Source organism: Metarhizium album (assembly GCF_000804445.1).
Source record: "Metarhizium album ARSEF 1941 chromosome Unknown scaffold_4, whole genome shotgun sequence".
Taxonomy (NCBI): domain Eukaryota; kingdom Fungi; phylum Ascomycota; class Sordariomycetes; order Hypocreales; family Clavicipitaceae; genus Metarhizium; species Metarhizium album.
This window is the reverse complement of record NW_024467578.1, coordinates 1,111,914-1,133,366: the sequence shown is the minus strand read 5'-3', so window position 1 is coordinate 1,133,366 and position 21,453 is coordinate 1,111,914. Positions and strand designations below refer to the sequence as shown.

General features: G+C 56.3%; 6 protein-coding genes across 6 annotated transcripts; 3 read left to right on the top strand and 3 right to left on the bottom strand.

Annotated features, from left to right (window-relative positions):
* Window positions 1–897: 897 nt before the first annotated feature.
* MAM_02627 (Major facilitator superfamily domain, general substrate transporter) lies at window positions 898–2,727 on the bottom strand (the record flags this gene model as incomplete). The annotated part of the gene is made up of 4 exons (XM_040821426.1): window positions 898–1,876; window positions 1,949–2,081; window positions 2,169–2,282; window positions 2,370–2,727. 4 exons carry the CDS (start codon window positions 2,725–2,727, stop codon window positions 898–900), a joined length of 1,584 nt encoding a protein of 527 aa, XP_040680840.1.
* A 2,274-nt stretch (window positions 2,728–5,001) lies between these two features.
* Window positions 5,002–6,191, top strand: MAM_02626 (reductase; the record flags this gene model as incomplete). The annotated part of the gene is made up of 3 exons (XM_040821425.1): window positions 5,002–5,022; window positions 5,093–5,546; window positions 5,602–6,191. The coding sequence occupies 3 exons, from the start codon at window positions 5,002–5,004 to the stop codon at window positions 6,189–6,191; spliced, it is 1,065 nt and encodes a 354-aa protein (XP_040680839.1).
* A 1,496-nt stretch (window positions 6,192–7,687) lies between these two features.
* Window positions 7,688–8,779, bottom strand: MAM_02625 (uncharacterized protein; the record flags this gene model as incomplete). Its single annotated transcript, XM_040821424.1, has 1 exon — window positions 7,688–8,779. The coding sequence occupies one exon, from the start codon at window positions 8,777–8,779 to the stop codon at window positions 7,688–7,690; it is 1,092 nt and encodes a 363-aa protein (XP_040680838.1).
* Window positions 8,780–13,507: 4,728 nt separating this feature from the next.
* MAM_02624 (Nucleotide sugar dehydrogenase) lies at window positions 13,508–14,872 on the bottom strand (the record flags this gene model as incomplete). The annotated part of the gene is made up of 1 exon (XM_040821423.1): window positions 13,508–14,872. One exon carries the CDS (start codon window positions 14,870–14,872, stop codon window positions 13,508–13,510), a length of 1,365 nt encoding a protein of 454 aa, XP_040680837.1.
* A 1,597-nt stretch (window positions 14,873–16,469) lies between these two features.
* Window positions 16,470–18,089, top strand: MAM_02623 (Glycoside hydrolase/deacetylase, beta/alpha-barrel; the record flags this gene model as incomplete). The annotated part of the gene is made up of 3 exons (XM_040821422.1): window positions 16,470–16,611; window positions 16,792–17,865; window positions 18,067–18,089. 3 exons carry the CDS (start codon window positions 16,470–16,472, stop codon window positions 18,087–18,089), a joined length of 1,239 nt encoding a protein of 412 aa, XP_040680836.1.
* Window positions 18,090–19,594: 1,505 nt separating this feature from the next.
* Window positions 19,595–21,399, top strand: MAM_02622 (Fungal chitin synthase; the record flags this gene model as incomplete). The annotated part of the gene is made up of 2 exons (XM_040821421.1): window positions 19,595–19,633; window positions 19,774–21,399. 2 exons carry the CDS (start codon window positions 19,595–19,597, stop codon window positions 21,397–21,399), a joined length of 1,665 nt encoding a protein of 554 aa, XP_040680835.1.
* Window positions 21,400–21,453: the final 54 nt, after the last annotated feature.

Below are 21,453 nucleotides of genomic sequence, written 5' to 3'. Positions count from 1 at the left end.
TTATCCGTATATTATTTTCGATTGGGACCAGGTGTCTTGCTTATCTTGTCAAGCAACGCGTTCCATTACTTATCATTATCATCCTGGCATGTCCGATACGGAGACGCACCAGACCTTGGTACGTTCAAAGGAATGCGTGCGACCTCGGTGACCATCATCCCGTCATGCCCGTCATCCCCGTCAGTGGTCACCCATCGTTGTATCCGAAATCCATATTGCACGCAGTTACGTCTCAACAGGGCAGCAGGCGGGGTGAATGGCTACTATCCTCGCCCCCAGCCGTATACATAGCAGGAATGCAACGGTTTGCATCGGCGGCCCGCGCGGGGTAACTGGCCGCCTGAATTCGACCTTGAACCCAACGTCCAAAATTCAAAGTCGTTACATGGACCGTCCTACGACCTGCAAATGTCTACTCCGCACCATGGTTTCGCTTCCCCGGGCACCACTCCCGCCGTCTCTCACACTGGCTCATATGGTTACGAGTCACATGGCGCGAATATCTGATGCGTCCTAGCAGGGGGGGATCTGATGACTGCCAGAAAGTCCAAGGTCTCACACGTGCTTCAATCCAAGTTGGGCCTCGTCTGTTTCCTGTCCAAAGATCTGGCCGGATGACAAGTGCAAGTGTGTCACATTCGACATGATTGGTCCAAAGCTCAAGGTCGTTGTAGAATAGCCGCTGTATACTCTATATTGTCGCATATCAATGTCGAGAAATGCCATGTGTCGCTCCCACGCGTCCCAATGATCCAGGTCTACGCACGCCCATGTGTTGCCGGAAGCGGGCAGCGGTAATTCCAGCAACACGTTATCCTCTGATTCCTCCGCATCAAAAGCCACGAGAGCGTCGCTGTCCGCTCGCGGGTAAAAGTGTCACGTTATACCACAGTCCACCTATCTATACACGCGCAAGGGCATCGTCGAATACAGCGAGACCAGCAAGACGAGGCAAGTGGCGAAGAAGAGGAGGCCTGGCGGCAATCCGCCGTCGCTTTTGAGGATGAACAGGAAAATGCCTGCCCACAGCGGGGTTCCGACAATAGCCGCCAGCGACTGCATGGTCCGGATGCTCATGTAGAGGCTCTGCAGGGTCTCGGTGTCGGACAGTGCGCTCGTGGCAAACGATCGCAACGAGTCGGCCAGGCCGACGCCCAGCGCGGAGACGGCCACGCCCGAAGCGTACACGCCAATGGACGGCGCCACGGCCATGATGAGGGCCCCAAACACGGCCAGCACCAAGCTGGCGGTGATGACGCAAAGGTCCGTGTCCTGTTTGCCGCGGAGGCGTGGCCGGAGCAGTTGCTGCGAGACGGCTGGCAGGGCGAAGAGAACGACGGCCGAGATGACCTGCTCCATGGACGTGATCTTGTCGACGTTTGCCAAGGTCGTGCGGAAGGTGCTCGAGGCCCATTGCTGCGAGGTGCCCGAGACGGTGCCGGCCAGCGTGTAAGTGAAGAATATGCTCATGACCCTGAGGGTTAGGGGATTCCGGAGCGCCTGTAGGACGAGCTGTAGAGACAGGAACAGATCGACTGAGGCAGCACGGAGAACGGACCGCCACAGGGCTGCCGGGGGGCCATGCGAGGCGAGGTGAGAACCCGCCGCCCCGTCGAGAAGCGAAGTGGTGGGTGACGATGAGTGTGAGAGGGATGAGCGAGGACTCTGCTCGTCATCCAAGATGTTTTCTTGCTCGGCATAGAGGGACTTGTGATGGTTTGGAAGCAGGCAGATCAAGAGGACGACAAGGGCGCAGATGGCAATGACTATCGAGCACAGCAGCCAGACGTGGTGCCGGAGAAGCAGAGCGCCGATAAAGGTCCCGACGGACATCATGCCAATTAGAATAGCGCTCAGAATATTGAAAGCGCCGGTTCTGGTGTCACGCAGAATGTCAGTTTGTATCAAAAAAGGGCAGTCGGGCACAGATAGGCATGGTGCTGCTTACAGTCCGTCTTCCGGGACGCTCTCTGCCATGTACATCCACAACAGGACCTCCCGGACGGGAATCCCGCCTCCAACCAGCTCCAAAAGCCACAGCCCAAGCACCCACCAGACATCGGCCAAGGTATGAAAGTAGACTTGGATGTGCGGTTTGTCAGTTGGTCGAGACGCAGGTCCCGGTACCGGTATGCGAGCCGCAGGACGGGGGCTGCGAATTCACTTACCCACGGCCGTGAACAGGATCATGCGCAACATGTAGCTTGCGGCGTTGATGAGAAGAACAGTCCTCTTTCCGGCGGTCAGGGCCAAGCGAGAAAAGACGGGTGTGGCCAGGAAGCCTGGGAAACACGACGGTCAACCTGGGGGGATCAGGAACGTTGGAAACAAGGGGGAAGCAAGGAAAATAAGGGAACACGGTCTCGTACTGGCCATCAGGAGGGTCAAGTTGAGGGTGCTGGACAAGAAGGCGACCTGGGATTGCAAGTGTTCGGTCTTGCACCTGTCCTCGGGCACGCTGCCGTCGGGCCGGATCACGGCGGGGTCGCTGATGGCGTAGAATGTTCGACATAGAGCTTGCTCGATGAGAAAGGTCTGGGCCGACTTGGCCAGAGCATAGCCAAAACCATCGACGGCCATGACCGTCATGGCCTTCCACTGCGTTGACTTTGACATGTCGCCGGCGGTGAGGATGCGAATGCGCATGCGGACTCGAGTCCAAGATGGAAGTTGGACCTCTGCCTGACGGAGGATCCTCGAGGCAATTGTATACCCATACCCGGCCATGATGCAAGGCGGTGGGGGGGGCTCAGCAGCTGATGGCAAGGCTTGCCTGCAACCTGGCCGCGTGGCCCAGAGGCATCGATCACGAGTGCCAGAGTCTCGGTCAGATACTACGTGGACGGCGACGGCGACGGCGACGGCACCAGGTCATGTCCAGCAGAGGTAGCGGCCTGGGCTTGTCCGTCAGGGTTTGTTTGAATCTCTTGTGTCTAGAGAGTTGACGGAGCCAAGAAAAGGATCTGAACTGGGATAGATTTTGCCGTCCCGTGGTGAGACATGGTCGGATTCCGCGTTGCGACGACAACCAGACGGTCGTATTGGTTGTTTCGATATGCAAGGCTGGCGTTTGCCTGCATGACAGCCTCGGCCCTGCAAACCCGGCGGGCAGCGGCACGAGACGGGGCGGAAAAAGCCAAGTTTCCCCCCTGACCGACGGTACGTGAGCAGCAACCCCCGAGCTATATTTGGGCGCGGCGCTCGACTTTGACGTTCTCAACAAGTTGATGTGGTGTCACAAGGCAAAGGCCCGCTATCCCACGTTGCGTCTGTGATCTATCCATGACCCAGCATCTATCTGCCTGAGGCCGCCAGCCTGCGGATGGAATTCATAAAACCCCTGTTGGTAAGTTATACGCAGCCTCGAACAAGAGGAGGTAGAAACGTGACTTTATACTATGTTATCGCCATTTCATCTTGCTTTTTTTTCCCAATCCACATGTAAAGTGACCTAGGCTCGTAACCTGACCAAGCAAATAAATACGGTTGAATCGTTGCATCTTCCCTATCCCTTGGCACCAAGGTTAGGGGACCCTCTCACTAAAACACACGCGCTAGACCCTCCGTCCCCACCATCCACACGTGGAAAGCTCTTTGGTCCCCGGCTGAGCTAAGCTAAATCGCCGTTGCAACTCAAAATCTTTGCAGGACGCGACAGAGGCGTTGGGGACACGAAGCAATATGTCCGGCGCGGCTTGCAGAATCGACCGACGTCGGCACCTTGTGTCCTGCCGATGCCCACGGCCCGAGCGCAAGAGTCTCATGTCAGAAAGGCCGAGTCCCATTCCTCGTCGCCATTGGGCTGTTGAATAGCACGCCGAGTCCGGGGCCTGCCGTCACAAGACGTTCAGCAACGCCGGCTCCTGCATTCCATCGACTCACCCGTCAAAGGGCCTCCTCTTCTTGGTCCTGCCGTCTGCCGAGAGACGATTCCGCCCGCTGGACTGCGAGCACCCAGCCTTGGGGGGGACGGGCATCAAGGCGTGCGCCGTGTCGAAGAAGACTTGAGCCGTGGCCTGTATGTCGCGCACATCTCCAGCCAAGGCTTCCACGTCGCCAGTGACACGAGACGCCGGTGAACCGCTCGGCAAGCAAAGTGGCGGCCTTTGCTGATACCACAGCACTCACGGTTCGAGCAGGGCGAGAGATTCCGGGCCGGCTGCTTTGCTCGCGGCGGCCGGCCGTGATGCTGCAGAAGGGTTTCGCAGTTCCCGGCGCTTCCGGCCACGGGAACACGGACACGGGATGTTATTTCCGTGCGTGTCGGATCGGAAGGTCAGAACGTAAAGGCCGCCTCGGCAGCTTCGCGGGAGGTTGCTTACTGTGCGCAGAGCGTGCACCCCGGATGAGCGGCGCCATCGCGAGCATCTCCGCCTGGCCTCGCGACATGCTGGGCACGACGAGCAGATGCCGAGACCAAGGATTGCGGGCTTTCAAGGCACGAACAAGTGGAGTTGTGTGAAATCGTGGAAACATGCAGTGTACCTTGGTACGTTCTTGTGCGGCACCCAGTTATTGATACGACTCGACAGCAAGGTGTTGATGCGGTCAAATGGCGGCGATTGCTTATGTTGCTCAGCCACCCCGCTCATCGTGCATTGCTCCGACACACGTTGGCATTATCACACAGAGCAAGTGTCACAACGAAGGGTAAGCCGCCTGCCTCGTCAGCTGTGATGCCCCATCGCGGAGATAAAACGTCTCAACTCCGGAGAGCAAGTATGGAATACCACGGAGCAGCAATGTCGCGATGCTTATAAATAGACCAGCGGCGGTGAGCACGGAATCCCGTCTCTGAAGACGCGTACAAGGCTCGGGCCAGCATCAATAAGAAGCAAGCTTCATACGGCCCCAGCGCCGTCAGCACGACAAGATCACCATCTAGCAAGCAACCCATCCATCGCCCCAAATAGAACCCGATCCATCCCAGACCAGTCTTGCTCCCACCCAGAAATCACCACTCGCTGGCCCTCACCGTCAAGCACCAAGCACAGAAACATAATGACCGGAAACCTCGTCCTGGTAAGCATGTCCTGCTCGCGCCCGGCCACGCTCGAAAAAAGTCCCTAACAACTCCCTACCCTCCCCCCAGCTAACCGGTGCCACCGGCATGATCGGCTTCAAAACCCTCGTCGAGCTCCTCGAGAGCGGATACACGGTCCGCGCGGCCGTCCGCAACCAGGCCGGCTTCGACAGGATCTCCTCCCTGCCCCCGGTGCAAAAATACAAGCCGCAGCTCACCAGCTTCATCGTTCCGGACATTACCGTCCCGGGGGCGTACGACGAAGCCGTCAAGGGAGCCGAGTACATTGTGCACGCTGCGTCCCCGATACCCGCCGCCGTCATCGGACCACAAGCCCACGGGGCGTGCCTCATCCGGCCCGCCGTCCAAGGCACCGTGGGGATACTCGAGTCGGCTCTCAGGACGACGGGGACCCGACGCGTCGTCATCACGGCCAGCGTGGTGTCGATTGTGAGCCCCGCGCGACTCGCCGCCGGTAAAGTCATCGACGGCAAGTCGCACCCCGTGCTTGATGCCTGTCCCCGTCTGCCCCCCGCCCCTTCCTCCTCCCCACGCTGACGATGGGATGCGCACAAAAGAAAACACGTTCGACGTCGCGACGGAGCCCCCGTTCGCGGACGACTTCGCCGCCTACGCCGCCTCCAAGGCGCTTGCGTACCGAGCGACCAAGGACTTTGTCGCCGCCAACAACCCGCCGTTTGACGTCGTCAACATCATGCCCATATACGTCTTTGGCCGCGACGAGACCGTCACGGAAGCAAGTTCCATCGCCAAGGGAAGCAACAGCCTTATCATGGGCCCGCTCCTCGGCCACGCGCGCGACCGCCTCGTCAGCGGGGAGGGCGTGCACGTCGACGACGTGGCAAGGATGCACGTGTTGGCCCTGGATCCCCAAGTCGCCGGGAATCAGGATTTTCTGGCTGCCTCGCCGGGCCTCGGGGGAGTCGACTGGACAGAGACGTTTGAGATTGTCAAGCGGCGCTATCCAAAGGAGTACGCGGACGGCGTGTTCAATTTCGACGGCGTCGCAGACCAGGCCACCCCGTCGCCTCCGGCCAGGGTGGACAGTGCCAAGGCGACGAGGGTCCTGGGGATCCAGTTCAAGACGTTTGAGGAGCAGGTTGTTTCTGTCGTCGACCACTTCCTGGAGCTCACGGGCAGGAAGTAGGCGGTTGCTGGCGCGGAGCGGCTGTACTGGACGGGCCAAGCAGCTTTCGTCGTTGTCTGCTCAGCTCGAGGGGCTAGGATGCAGAACTTGCAAGGTCTGTGATCTGGCAGCCGTGCGGCGCGTGAGAAAGGCACTTGGATACGGGGCACATGGCATTGGGAACAGGAACAGGAAGCCGGAGCTGGCGTTATCTCGCGGTGCCGCAACCGACATGCTGGGCCGGCAGTCCACGCGAACAGTTGACCGTTCGTAGGGCCTGCGCAGAGTTGGTCCGGTCGCCAAAGCTACCAGTGTTCCTGTCTGGGATGCAGGATGCAGGATGCAGGATGCGGGATAGGAGATGGAACGGCACCAGCGTGCTACCATCTAGCTGGACGAGTACGTCTTGGGCTCTTGGCAAAAGCAGAAAAAAAAGTTCAAGTTTAAATTAGTACCATAAAAAGCAGCGACTGAGACTCCAGACGACGTCTCGGCACGCCCGCAGAATCATCAACCCAGCGATTCACACGCCAACGGTCACTACCACTCTCTCTGCGTCCGCACAAGACGGTACGAATTACAAATTCATACATGCACGACTCCAGGCGCCGTGCTGCGCCCGCCTCGCCTCCCTCACACCACCCCAAGACGGCAATGCAGTCGGCTCGTCTCGAGTCTCAATGGTGTCACGGCATCCAGAGCGTCTGCGCGCAAAAAAAAAAAAAAAAAAAAACAGCAAAACAACAAAAAGAAGAAAAAGAAGAAAAAGAAGAAGAAAAGTACGATCCCCTCCGCACATCTTTAATCAGCCTAGGGTCAACCACAAACGGTCCACAGGTCAGGTCATTCGTGTACCCGTGACAAGGTTGCCGTCTTGCCAGTGTACAATGCACGCCCCGCGAACAAGGGAAAACACAAAAAAAAAAAAAGATAAAAAAGAAATGAAAGAAGGAAAAGGAAAAATAAAACCAACAAAAACAAACAGTGCCCGACATCCCAGGACAAAAATCGGGGCAGCCTGTTGCCTGCTGCCTATTGCCTTTTCCTTGCGTTGTCTTTGCGTCTGCCGGCCAGGCAGCAGGGCCCCGCGGCCTGTCGAATCAAGATTCAAGGTGACCCGTCTGCCGGCTGTGAGTCAGCGGCGCGGCGCGGGGATGCCGTGCCGGTTGGGGATGGACGCCCTGGTGCCAGAATGGTTGGTTGATGCCGCGTTTCCTTCTTCATCGGTTGGTTCTGTTGGTTCCTTGCTGTTTGCTGCAGACAGCAGACGCACACAGTCACGCGTCCTGCCGCACCGGCCTTTTGGGCCGTCAAGACTCGTGACCAGAAATCAGGACAATTGATTCTCAAATCTGTGCTGCGCCTTTCCTGCCTGCATCTAGCTAATCCCGAATCTCTAAATGCCCGCTTTTACAGTCTGTTGTCCCGACTTTTCCATCGCCGCTGTCCATGGCCAAGAATACAAATTGTACGAGGTGAACGTGGTGAACGAGGTGGAACATGTCCATGTCCGTAGCTCACTCCCACCGATACACTCCGTCGCTGTACTCGGCGCGGGCTCGTCGGCTGCCAGGTCCGACGGTGGCCCGGCGCCGCGGCAGCATTCGTTGGTAATCCTCCTCGTCTCGCCTGGCGGCCCGCCCTCGGTCCTTTCGAAGCTCCTCCTCCTCAATGTCGAGCCGCTGGACCCTCTCCAGCAGCTCATCCTCTCGGTCTCCAACGTGGTGCGTGGCCTTGGCGGCCGTCGTGGACCGCCTCAGGGTCGGTGGCAGGGGAACTGGCTCCCGCCTGGCGATTTCCGCGTTGTCTCTGGCGATCCGATCACGGAGCCTCTGCTGGCGAATCTCGTCTTCTTGTGCCAGCCGCCGGGTTTCAGTACGAAGCGCCTCGGCGTCGTGGCGACGCCGGCGCGTCTCGTCCTCTTCCGAGGCGCCAAGATACGAGCGTCGGCTGCTGTATGAGCTGGTGGAAGACGTCCGACGACGGTGTCTCTTCTTTCGTCCATCGTCATGGACTTCGATATGAATGTGGGCAGGCTCACGGTTGCGGCGAGGCCGCTCGTCCACAATCATGGGTCGTCTGGACGAGTATCCTCCGAGGGACGTGTCCACAATGAACGGCGCGGCATTCGCAAAGCTGGGCGATGAAGGGGCGGTCCGGGGAAATGTAAACGCTGGAGGCGGCGTTGACTGGGTGGGTGGGTTGTGGACAAGTACGGTTCGTCCGCCTTGTCCGTGGCGGCTGGAGCTGGAGCTGGATTCCATTCTCGGGTCCATGTATACGCTTCTCCGTCTGCAGCAGCTGGATGTGCTGTGGTATGATCGGTCCGAGTCGTCACCCGAGCGATATGTTGGGGTGCAAATGCGTGGAGTATAAAAAGGAGTTGGGGGGTAGGCACCATAATATGGAGGAGCGTAGGCGGCACCCGAGGCCATCATATAGGTGGGAGCAACTGCATGGCTGTGGGAAGCAGACCTCGTACCGTGCTTGAACACAACGTTCTGGGAGCACGGCCGGCCGTGGCGGGAAGACGGGCACAGCGCCGGCTTTCTCACAGTCTCTTTGTGGCCATCTGGGTAAACGTATGTATAGTGATCGGTTGTGCACATTGTGTTTTTCGTAACGCGCAGGGGCGACGGCTTGCGCAAGTTCGCCGCGGCCTGTTGTTGAACGAATGAAAGGCTCCTTTGATGGGCTACTATTTGTTCCTTGGGCAGGGGGTCGTTGATGCCCCAGTGTCTGTGATGAGGTGGGACAAAGGCAGTTTTGGGTATGATTGAATAGTGGCTGTCTTTGATCAGTGATTTCGGAGGACGATGTGAAGAGAGAAAGAAGAGTCTCCTCGGACAGAGAAGCAGTCGACTCGGGATATATGTTGTCTGGCGCGTGTGCGGCGGATGTTTTGCTCGTGTCGGGCTGACGAGTCGATGTGGGCCAGCTGAATACTAGTGAATAGGGGCCGAGTTGGGAAAAGAGATTGTGCCTCCCTCGTCCTGTGGACTTGGTGGTGCCGAATGTTATTGGGAGGGAAGGATGTTTGGAACTGGGCGAGATGGCTGAGGATGTAGCGTGAGGAAGAAAACCGTAGCTGCCTGGAATCCATGGTGGGCGGCATGGCACATGTTTATAAAAATGGAGGACTTTGAGGTGCGTGTAAGTCGCAGACGGCACCAAAATCCGACAAGGGTCATGGTCGGTCGCCTTGCCTTTGACAGGGATCAACGGTTAGGCTGTCTGGCTCGCCCTCGCACACCCCCCGGGTCTTGTCCTAGACAGATCCATTGATGTCTGTAAGGCTGTCCTGGGTCCATGGTGGCTTTGATCGTGACTCCCTTGTCCGAAGTGGAGCGGTGATGACCGCTCAACTGTCCAATGGCGCTGGCCTTGTTCTCGGCATCGTCTTCGACTCGTCTTTGCAGGACGCCCGGCGCAGACATGCAAGGCACACAGGGTCTATGTAAGCTGGCAAATGGTGTCCAATTCGCTGCTGGCCTTGGGAACAGGCGCAAACGCCTGGGTCCTTCAGAAGCTTCCAGGCTGAGGCCGTGGGCGGCTGTGTGGACGAAAAAAGGGACAGCCTGATTTGGGGGCGGCGCCGTCTCTTCCATCGCGTCGATTGGGAGGCCGCATTTCTGTTGAGCATGGCGCTGGTCAGAATCCAAGGCCCTCTGCGCGTCGACATGTGTGTCTCGATGCTGAAGGCCTTTGCCGGGCGCTTCCTCAAGCATGACGGACCCCTTTCGTGGCCACGTCCCGTCGTCAGAGAAGACCGCACATGGCTGTGAGCCCATGGCGTAGCCAAGCCTTCAAAATGTTCATTTGCCGAGCATCATGCAGCTCAGGAATTGACTCACGTCGGCAAGACAGCCCGGCCCGTCAATGGCGATGTGGCCTGTGGGAACGCGACGGACTGAGGCCAGAATGCAGCGAAGACGAAGCCGTGCATGCCGCAGCCTGCAGCTCCTGGATGCCGCGCAGTCTACAGCGCCTTCCAGTGTCCCATTGTTCCTGTCAAAAGTGCGGAGAGGCTCGCTGCCGAGCCGTTGCGACGGGCCATTGGTCCCCGTCGGTTGGCGGGGACAAAGGCCAAGACGTGATTCGCAGCCCACGTGCATCCGGTTCGAAAAAAGGCAAGGGCGTGTAGGCTGAAGTGGTGGATACCAACGATGGTTCACTCGCCGTCTGACTGGTGGAGTGGAAAATTCCCATGCCATGTGCCATCCGCCTTCAGCATTCAGCCTTCATTCAGCCTTGAGGGCAGTGCTTGCCTAGTACTCCGTAAAGTCCACAGAGATCCGCAGTCGTGGTCTGGAGAGAGGAAAACCCCCAAATTGACCACCAAAACCAACTGCCCACGAGACCACAAGACCGCTTGAGCACTTGACTGCTTGCGCGGCGCAGCAAGGCCGAGAAGCCACCAACATCATCGTTAAAGAGGACTTGCGGCCCATTCAGCCGTTGCCTCGTCTTGATCATCGTATGAACGTGCCGCATTTTTTTCATTGTTCCAAGTGCTCCTTGCCCAGAGACGTCATTTCCAGGTACGCTTGATTTTTTATTCATCGCCACTTACGCAGAGTGTCAACGCCGTAGTGTTCGTGGCGCACCACCTTCGCACCATCACACCAAGCTGTCTTTCCTCTCGGGCTGGAATTGGCTGGAGTTGCCTAGAATCGAGGCGTACTCCAGGGTCTCAGCGCGCCTTTGAACCCTGATTTTCCGGGCTTTTCCTTTTCGTCGGCGCCGTCAGATGTCAATGCCTAGCGTGGAACATGGATGTCGGTGCTCTGAGTGCCTATGTGCCTAGCTAGATAGGCTAGTCAGTAGGTCTGAATTCCCATCTCGGGACGCATCGGCCTGTAGGTGGCGAATTGACATGTTGACGCTGCCAAAGTTGACATGTCTTGGCTGAGCAAGGACAGCGATATCTCTGAAACCCTGAGCAGATGGAATAAAAGGTACCATCTAGTTAGTAGTTGTGGAGTGTCCTGTTGCACTTTCTGATGACAAGTCGTTTTTCCCCCATAAAGTAGGTCCATCTCCGTTCGTTCAACCCGAATTTACGGACTGCAATGCGGCAAGCACCAATCCCCCCATGGTCAATACGATCAACCCAAGGCACCGGGCTGCCTCCCGCGCATGGTCCTGGCTCTTGAGTCCGTCAGACGGCTTCGTCCGCAGTCCTCTCAGCCCTCCAGCCACCGGGCGCCGCAAGGCAGGTTTTGTCAACGGCCTGTTCCTGCAGAGTCGTCCTACGGAGTAGACTGGCTGCACTGGTGATTCTAAAGTGTGAGCGACTAGGGCGGGCGTGTAGGATTTTCGTCATCGTCATCACGCGTTCTCCGACGCACGACCACAGCCCGTAGATGGCAATAGAGTGTGCTGGTTTTCGCCGTGGTCTTTTTGCCGTCAGGGCTGACGAATCTGTCGGAGACCGCAGTAGTCAAGAGGTGATTCCTGGCACACGTCAAAGAGTGCAGCCGTGTTTATCTGTCCCTTGCAGCGGAGAGGCAGTGCCCACTGCTGAGTCACTGACCTGGGATCGCATCGTGTCCACAAACTTGCAGCGCCAAGCCTGCTCGTGTGGACGAACTTGACGGAGACTGACGGGCGCCGAGCCGCTTCACAATCCCCGCACAGCCACGCGCCACAGCATAAATCTATGCTAGATCTGTATGAATCGAACAATTTGTGCCGCAGTATAATTGGGGTGTTGAACGCATAAAAAGTCATGCAGCCTGACACTGTTTTTCTATGAGATGAATTCTTGTTTGTGTGGATTTGTTTGTAAATCTCCGCCACAAAAGGATTGACCAATTGTCAAAACTACCTTCCCGGGTGGTTTCCCGCGAGACTTGAACCGCTACAATGCCACCCAAGCAAGCATTGATCAGAAGCGATTGCTCAACCTGCTGATCGAATACGCAATAACAGACGGCGTTCTGCCAAGTTCTTGCACATGTTGGGCGGCTGTCAAGCAACCGCGCAACTTGGTCCATGAAGCTGACGGTGCTTTGCCGACAACCGAGCATCAAGTCGCCAAGTGCCAGTTGCTCGACGGCAGGGAAACGCTCTTGGCTGCCGCATCATCTCATGCCGCCCTGGGCAATGGTTGCCGGCCAAGGTTTCGAAGTTCGGACACGCCGATCCGCGGCAACTTGTACCAGCTACAGCCCGCAAGTGCTCCGCTAGCATCAACGCTGCATCCTCCAAGATCAAGAGCTTTCACGCGATCCTCGACCGCTACCATGTTTGTGCAGCTAAAATCGGCGTGTACAATTCCCCTCTTGGGTATATGTCGTGGCCCCTCGGCAGCGCCTCGCAGTCTTTTCAGATCGATCGAATGCGCGGCGTTGGATGGTGGTGCGGCGATGCCCTCGTCGTTTCGTCGAAATATCTGTTTCAGAAGGTTGTTCGTGGACGAAGGCCGATCAATGTGAGGCTTTTGTAATCAATAGGCCCACAAGGGCTTTGTGAGTGTCGCATTTGAAACAGAAGCTGTAACGGCTTATCATGTCTTGTGAGCTGCATCTTTCTTTAGTGGGGGTTGAACGGGTTGAAGGTCTATCAGCTTCAAAGAAGTCCACGCAGCATTGGCGAGCGAGTAGTAGCCTTGTGCGGAGTAAAACAGCGGCTGACTAAGCACTTGGCTGGCATTGGACCCCAGCCCGGGTCTCCTGACTTGATGAAAAACTACAACCAACTTAATTACCAGCCCTGCCACGAGATATAACCAGGGGGGCGCATTCACACTTCTGATTTCGTCGTCGTCTGCACAGCCAATGTGTCTAAGCACTCCACTATCGGGGGCAAAACGCATGTGTCATGGTTCTGCCCGAGAAGTGCCGTGCTAGAGCCAACTCTCTCTCTGTCGGGCTGGTAAGTGTGAGAGCACCCTTGACAGGGATCATCAATGTGTGATGGCTATGTGGTAGCTTGATATTTTGACTTGTGTATCAGATATCTGTGGTAGCTTTCGAGCTAGCTACCCAGATCAACAGAAATCCTGCGAAGGGCAATGAGACCCAGAGATCAATACCGTCACTCATTCGAGTCGTCCAAGGCTCAGAGCCAATGGACAGGTTTCCCACATGGGGATCGTTCAGTCTCGACAACGCCATTTTTGGGTCGTCTACGTCAGACGACAACGTAGAATGAAGCAATAACCGCCGAGGGCGACTACGAAACGGTTCAAGAGCCTACAGTGGGAGAAAGGCCAAGAAACAGAAAGGATCAACTTTGCTACAGCTAGACATGTCCAATGGATGAAGTTTCAATCCTCTAATGCCTGTCTGTACCGAATATCGCCAGCAACATCGGTTGATCTATCCATGGCCTCAGAGACACCACATGTCAACTTCGGCATTTCGCAGCTCCCCCAGCAGGTCAAAGTCCAAACCAGTCTGTCTGAATGCCACTATCACCAACTCAAAGCACACCTCTAACGACGCAACGGACCAGTCTCTGTCATCGAACCTGCGAATCTGAGGGATGCAATCCTGGGACACAAGCGGATCGGCCCAACTAACCTCAAGCTTGTTCGTCAAGACCAAGCTTTTTGCCAACTCTAACCCCGGGGAGTTTATCAGATGAGCTTGTCCGGGCTTGAAACCCATCCCAACCACCAAGACTCGCGGCCGGCAAAGGGGAATCCGCTTGCACAACCTCGTCACGACTCGCTCTGCGATTTCCCTCGGCCGGCGTGTCATCTTTTCAGATGCCGCTTGGAGAATGGGAAAGCTGTTGTTGGACAGCAGGTAGTAGGGATTGACGGGGATGCAGTGACCCCCTACTCCAAGCCCGGGCACAAAGGGAATGTAGCCAAAGGGCTTGGTCGCCGCCGCTTTGCACACCTCGAACGGGTCGATGCCGTGCGAAACGCAGGCATCCGCCATCTCGTTGACATACGCTATGCACACCATGCGCTGGCAGTTCTCGTATAGCTTCGTCATCTCGGCCACCTCCGGGCTCGACACGGGAGTCACCTCGTCAAAGACCTTTGAGTAGAGCTTGTGCACGGCGGCCAGGGAGCCAGGTGCCTCGTCGTCCAGGCCGGAGATGATCTTGGGTATCGCGTGTGCAGGAGGCTCTATCCGGCCGGGATCGACCCGCTCGGGCGACATGCCGGCAAAGAGCCCCTTGCTCCGGGCGAGCGGCCCGAGATATTCACGGGTCATGCCGACGGCGACGGAGCTCTCGATGACGACCGTTGACCCTGGCCTCGCGGCCCTGGCGACTGTGGCTAGGGCACTGCGAAGGAAAGATGAGTCGATCCGCTTGTCGGGCAGGAGCAGCGTCGGCACTGATATAAGAAAATGCGTGGCCTGGCCCATCTCGGATGGTGAAGCTGAGAATCTTACTCTGCCGTTCGTCTTCACGGTCTTCTTGAGCTCGTCCACCCGGGACTCGGAAATGTCGTATCCAAGAACATCGTATGCCCTGGAAAAGACCTCGACGAGATGCTGGCCAACGTAGCCGACACCAATGACGGCGACTAGAGGTTGAGCTGATGCGGAGATTGGATCCGTGACAGGGCACACATCTTGGCCAAACTCGGCTTCTTCGCTGGGAGGGGTCAGGTCATAGTGAGCGCGATTCTCAAAGTTGAATGAATTGGCGCATTCTTCGGACACGACGGTCGCTGGGACGTGGAAGGAAGAGCTTTCCAGCTCAAGTTGTGAAATGAGAGCACTATTCACCATGATCTGAGTAACAGTCAACTTTGGCTCATGAACATGATACAGATTGTTATTATTTTGCGTCATCGGCACACATATACATGTTATATCTACTAATCTCGGCCTCGCGGTGCATGGAGAAGCGAGAGAGTTTGGCTGGCTTGTTGTCGCCGTGTCATGTTCACTTCTTGGCTCGCACAGAAACATCCAGCCGGTCCTTGAAACCATGGAGAAGGCACTTCAGAAAAGGCTACGTGGGTTGGACAAGGCACAAGAGAAGAATCTTGGTCCTTCCTCCAAGCTTGAAGATTACGAAGAATGCTGCAGGATGGCTTCCGTTTGACTAGGGCTGGGGTTGAAAGTTGGTTGCATCCGAGATCCGGGATGTAGAGTTTTACAGTCCAAATATAGTTTCATACGTCGTGCAGAGGCTCGGTGAGCCGTCAAGGAGTGCTCGAGCTGTCAGTCGATCGGCATGATTCCGATGGTGTCCCGGGCTCGGCCAAACGGAAGGCGTATCATCTCTGCCATCCCCTTGCAAACGATGCGATGTGTCGTGAGATGCATTGATGGCTCGTATAGACTGGATTTTCAATTATATATTAACGAAACACTCAACGGTTCTCACGAGGGCCATTGAGGGCCGTGTAGTACAGTGACTCAGCACACTAAATGCTCATTTTGTGAGTCGCCGTTGACCTGCGGAAGTCCCATACGAGTATAGCAAAAGAGGATACACAAAGCAGCTGTGCTTCCTCCTTTGGGCAGGTCCACTCATTTCAACGTTTGGCTTGTTCTCGGCGGGGAGTTATCGCCTTCTCTTTTCCCGGGCTGCATCCAAGCAGAGCACGACATGCAGCCAACTCCGGATTGTAAGTTGTCGCAGCCGGCCCGGGACATGCCGTCGGTTCCGTTTTTAGATGTTTGAACAACTCACATTGGAATGTAAACAAGCCTGTTCTAGCATTAGGCTTGCGTGTGTATCCATCAGTTCGCGCCTACAGCTGAATTATCTGTACATCGGCCGAGCTGCGGACTGGGTGCAATTGCACCTCCGCCGAGAACGTAGCTGTGAACGAAGGTGTTTGACGAGACTTCGGAGACATATTGGAGTAGTTTCAGACGCGTAAACGATGAAGTTTAATTTTTGCATCTTCATTTGCTGACACGGCTAAGCTGGATCTCGTAGACGTATGGTGCTGATACCGCCCTTGGTCAGCCCTGTCACTCCCACACCGAGGAGGAGCTCAAAGCGACGGAAAGAATGTTCACACTGCTACGTGGTGCTAATGTCGGATTGTATGCTGTGCCACAGCATAGCACTTCTATACTAGGGCCTGTCTATCTACCAGAGTCAAACGCCGAGCCACGTTTGTGACGAAGCAGACTGACTCGACTCACTTCCCTTACTCAGGGTGAGGCCGTAAAAGTACAATTGCCCCCAAACCTGGAACCAAAGACTACCGATCAAGGGTCTCGCTTTTCAGGCTAAGAACCATCATCATCATCATCATCATCATCATCATCATCCTTGCCACTATGGCATCGAAATTCGCCCTCCTACTTGCCACGTGCTTCCACAGCCTGGGAGCCTCCCGGCTCAATCGGCAACCAGCGCCCAATGAGGAAAGAATGTGCGGCCCCGGCGAGGGATCATGCGAAATGGGTTCCTGCTGCTCAGAAATGGGGTTTTGCGGCACCACAGCCGCGTATTGCTCAGGCTCGCAGTGTCAATTGGACTACAGTCATACTTGCGACACGCTGTGAGCATCAACCTGAGCTTTGCAAGACTTTGATGTCCTCTGCTGACCAATTGAGCTTAGAGTCCCTCCCAGCGGTAGTGAAACTTCAGAAACACCCCGGAGACGGGTTGGAAATGTCCCATATGGTAGTTGTTGGCGGCTCTGTTGACAACCGGACAGGTTGAACTAACACGCCGCTAGGGCCTATGATCACGTCGTGCAAGCAGCCGGGGATGGTGGCCTTGACCTTTGACGACGGCCCATACATCTATACGGAGAAGATTTTGAGTCTTCTCAGTCAGCTCAAGGTCAGGGCCACGTTCTTCATCACGGGAGACAACCGGGCCAAGGGGCATATCGATGACCCGGCGACCGAATGGCCTGCTATCTTGCGCCGCATGTACCGCGCCGGCCACCAGATTGCTAGTCACACGTGGACACATCGTGATTTGAACAAGGTCAACGAGACTGTCCGGCGAGCAGAGATTATCCACAACGAAATGGCCATCCGCAACGTGCTTGGCTGGATGCCTACCTATATCAGGCCTCCATTCCTAGAATGCTCTGCCGGATCGCAATGCGAAGATACCATGAGTGACTTGGTATACCACTCCATTTCAGCCAACTTGGACACCAAAGACTACATGTATGACGATCCGGCTCTCATACAGAGGGCAAAGGACCGCTACTCCAGCACGCTGTCCCGGAACTCGAAGGAGAACTCGTATATTGTGCTGGCCCATGATGTCCATGAGCAGACGGTGTTCAATCTGACCGAATTCATGGTAAACCTTGCAAAAGAAAGAGGCTACAAGCTCGTAACGGTGGGCGAATGCCTGGGGGACCCCGAAGAGAACTGGTACCGTCCGGCAGGGGGCTCTTCGAAGATTGCCAGGACCGTTGGGAAGGGACTCTCTTGCTCCGAGCCAGACAGACCGTACGTCGCACCTGTTCCATCTTCCCGGAATACAGGCACCAAAATATCGCCCAACCAACGTTGCGGTGGAAGTACGGGATATGTCTGTCCAGGATCTGGCTTTGGGCCCCTCCAAAGGCACACCAGTCGCCGGCGAGACTCCGTTGCTTGGACTAACCTTGTGATACCAGTGGATCAACTCCCGAGTTCTGTGGTACGGGATGCGACAACGACTTTGGAGACTGCAACCCATCTCCGCCAGGTATTTGGGATACCACGAATGGCCTTTGTGGCGCTCGCTCCTCTGCAACGTGCCTCAACTTTCCAGGGAAGAGGTGTTGCTCGAGATACGGATATTGGTAGGTGTTGCTTCTTCGCATCAAGTTTATTGGTCTTCTGACGATGCGAGTAGTGGGAATGAGAGTGAGTACTGTGGCAAGGGATGTCAGGAGAAATACGGTCAATGTGATTAAACGGCGGTACATGGTGGTCGACAATGGACATGAAATGTGAATCTGGCGGATGTAGTTTGACAGAATTTACATTTACGCTTTTGCTAGCTTCCTTTGACACGCTGTTCTGAAATCAGGAAGCATCCGGCTTGGTCTGCCAGGGGACTGGAGCTGCGAATTTGAGCCACTTCCCATTGAAGCCCCGACTTGGTTCGCCAAACATTGTGAAAATCAGAAATCTTCTCCCATCGAGCCATGAGTCATGACCCGGCAGCGATAATCTGGTTTGCAATCGACTGCGGAGAAAGCCGCCGGCATCCGAGTTTCGCTCGTGGTACCAGTTCGATGCAGACACAAGGCCAATGTGCCGATACACGCTGTGTCAGTTCTTGGCTGCCGTCACTGGCGAGGTTGTATGAAACGGGATCCGAAATAAGACTCGGGTTGCTTTGCAGTAGCAACACGTAACCGAGCACAAGTGCCCGCCGTCTGTTTAACTGGATCGTTTGCAGGCCGAACTCGGGAATCTAACTCACGCCGTAGCACTAGTACAACCAGAGGCCTTTGGACACGAGCTTCTCCAGTGCTAGTGCTGGGAATAACTTCTGCCGTGTAGCCAAGCATGCCTTTTGTGCTATGCCGGAATTCCCACGTCGCACACACGGCACCCGGCCACACCGTCACGCCGGGAGAACCATGCTTGCGTGGAAATCACATCGCGGTGTATGTTTCTTTTATCTATTTCTTTCTTTCTTTTGCGTCTCGCATGCTGCGGGGGCGACGAGGATGAATTTCACGTGCATCAACGAGAGCACCAAGCCACCCACAGCCGGATAACGCAGCAAGCCTGGTTGTCTTGAGATGCAAGGTGGCTTTCCCTCAACAGCTTCTACAGATCATGGGACTGTTTCATGTTCCAGCTATCAATCAGCAATGATTGGCAACGAAATGCTTCCCCATGCCGGCACACCACGTTGGCGGTCACAATGCCAACCCTTGTCCGGAACTCAACAACATGGCCCCGACTTTATGGCCAAGTTTGTGCCGCCCTCGCTCAAAGCTGCCCGCATATTCAGCACGGTTTGAGTTGAACTCGCATCATCTCTGTGCCGACCCTCAAAATACGCGTCCGCGGTGTTTAGCAACCGGGCCGCTGCTGCGAGGGCTATCGTGGTACTAGCAAGCAAGGTCTAGGGGTCTCAAGCGTGGAGGTGCACAAGAAGATGGTGTTCAAGTAGATGAGTGCACTTTGAACTTCGTATCATGACCTGGCGCCGCTTTCATGCCAGCATTTAGCACGACCGTCTTGATGGCCGCCATCTTGGGCATGCATCGGGCTCGCCGCCTCGAACCTGGGGATGCATGGCATGTACAGACGACGCTTGGAACTTGAGCCATACCCCGCCGGCGGATTGTTTATAGAGCGGTATGATTATCACCGGGGCCCAATGTACCAGAAGTTTCATTTACAAACTCGCTGAATCGGCAATCTCGGAGCAGCACTACGTTGAGTTGGACCGTCCAACACGTCCCATCTGGCGACGACATAGCCCATGCCGCTGATTCATGAACAACAGTTTCAGTCCATAGACGGCCCGGATATCTCGTCGCGTTTGCGAGGTGGCATCTGCCCACGATGGATAGTTGCACCCTCGACTGGCCCCTACCCAACAATGTAAGAGGCGTGCCGGCGTCACAGCACGGACTGCCACCACCACCGGTGTCATTTCGACGGCCAGGCTCGAGGCTGCGGGATTCGAGCGAATCTGTAAATCCCGTCCGTCCTGTGTCCCGGACACTGCTAATGGTATCCAGACGCTTGCTCGCGCAACGCCACTCGCAACCGGTTGGCAGACACCGCGCTCCCTGGAATCGGCAACGTCGGTCGATTCCCAGTTTCACACGTCCAATGTTTCCCTCTGGGGAGACGTGCGACAGGAAGAAGCCAAGCTGCGGTGGGATGCAGAAGAAGAGCTCAAGAGGGTATCCAAGGAGCTGCTCCGGCTTCAAAAATGGGCACTAATCACCGGCCTCGTGGTCCTCAACTCGGCCCTCATCACCATCAGCCTCCTCCTACCGCAAGCAGTGTACCTGTTCCTGGCTCTGCTGAGCTGCAACACCATACTCCAAGCCGGCATGGTTGTGTGCATCGTGGCCAACGTGGCATGGACCAAACTTGTCTGCGGCTGTCGAAGCAAGCAGAACACGACGCCTGCAGTCCCGGAAAAAATGGTCCTCCTGCTGCCGTGCTACAACGAGACCAAAGAGGAGATAGCCAGGTCGCTGGACTCGTTGATTGCCCAGAAGGGAATCGAGCAGCATCCGCGGCTGGTCTTCATCGTCGTCGACGGAAACGTACGCGGGCCGGGGATGGAAAAGACAACGCAGGACTACTTCCTGGAGGACATACTGGAGCCCGGGACCTCGAAGCACTTCGAGAACGGGTACCGCGCGAGAGACGGGCTGTTCATGCCGGTCAAGACCCGAGTAGGCCGGTACAAAGACGTGCCGTTTGTGTTTGTAGGGAAGCGGTACAACCAGGGCAAACGCGACAGCTTGTGCTTTGCGCGGTCCTTCCTGTACCACTTCAAGAGGCGGTCCGGCACCGCCGTGACAATCTTCAACAAGGAGCTGTTCGAGCACCTCGGCAACTGTCTGCTGGACAGCGGCCTCGCCGACGTCGACTACCTGGTCGGCATGGACGCCGACACCGTCTTTGACGAGTTCTGCGTCGTCGAAATGGTCGAGACGATCCGGAAGAACCCCAAGCTCGTCGGCGTCTGCGGCCACGTCTGCGTCGACTTTGACGGGCGCAACTTTGGTCTGTGGTCGCTCTACCAGTCGGTCGAGTACTCCCAGACCCAGGGCCTGAGGAGGATGTTCCAGTCGAGGATCACGGGCAAAGTCAACTGCCTCCCCGGGTGCTGTCAACTCATCAAGGTCGACGAGGCTACGTTTGGGGACGCCGTCCTGCGCGAGCGCTTCGGCTACTGCCCCAAGCCCAACGACGTCATGACGCAGCAAATCATGGGCAACTACTCCGAGGACAGCATCCACGCGTCCATCATATTCAGCCTGTTTCCCAAGAAGCAGACGGCGCAGGCGCTCCGCTCCAAAGCCTTCACCATTGTCCCGCAGACGTGGAAGGTGTTTCTGTCTCAGCGCAAGCGCTGGGCGCTGGGGAGCATCTCCAACGAGTTCGTCATGATCTTCCGGCCGGGCATCATCCTGGTTGAGCGGCTGCAAAGCGTCATCGCGGTCATGACGTGGGCCATTACGCCCTTCATCATCTCCGCCGTGGCGCAGCTGATCGCCCTGTTTGCGAGCAAGGGCGCCAAAGTGTTTGAGGATGGGATATTCGTCGGCTTAATCTCCGTCCTCTGGGTCAGATACGTGAGTTTCCCCCACTCGTCGGCACCGGAGCATGAGGCTCGGGGTTAGGGTTACCGCAATCTTCACTGACACCAGCGGCGTCTATCTAGCTGTACTCTTTCT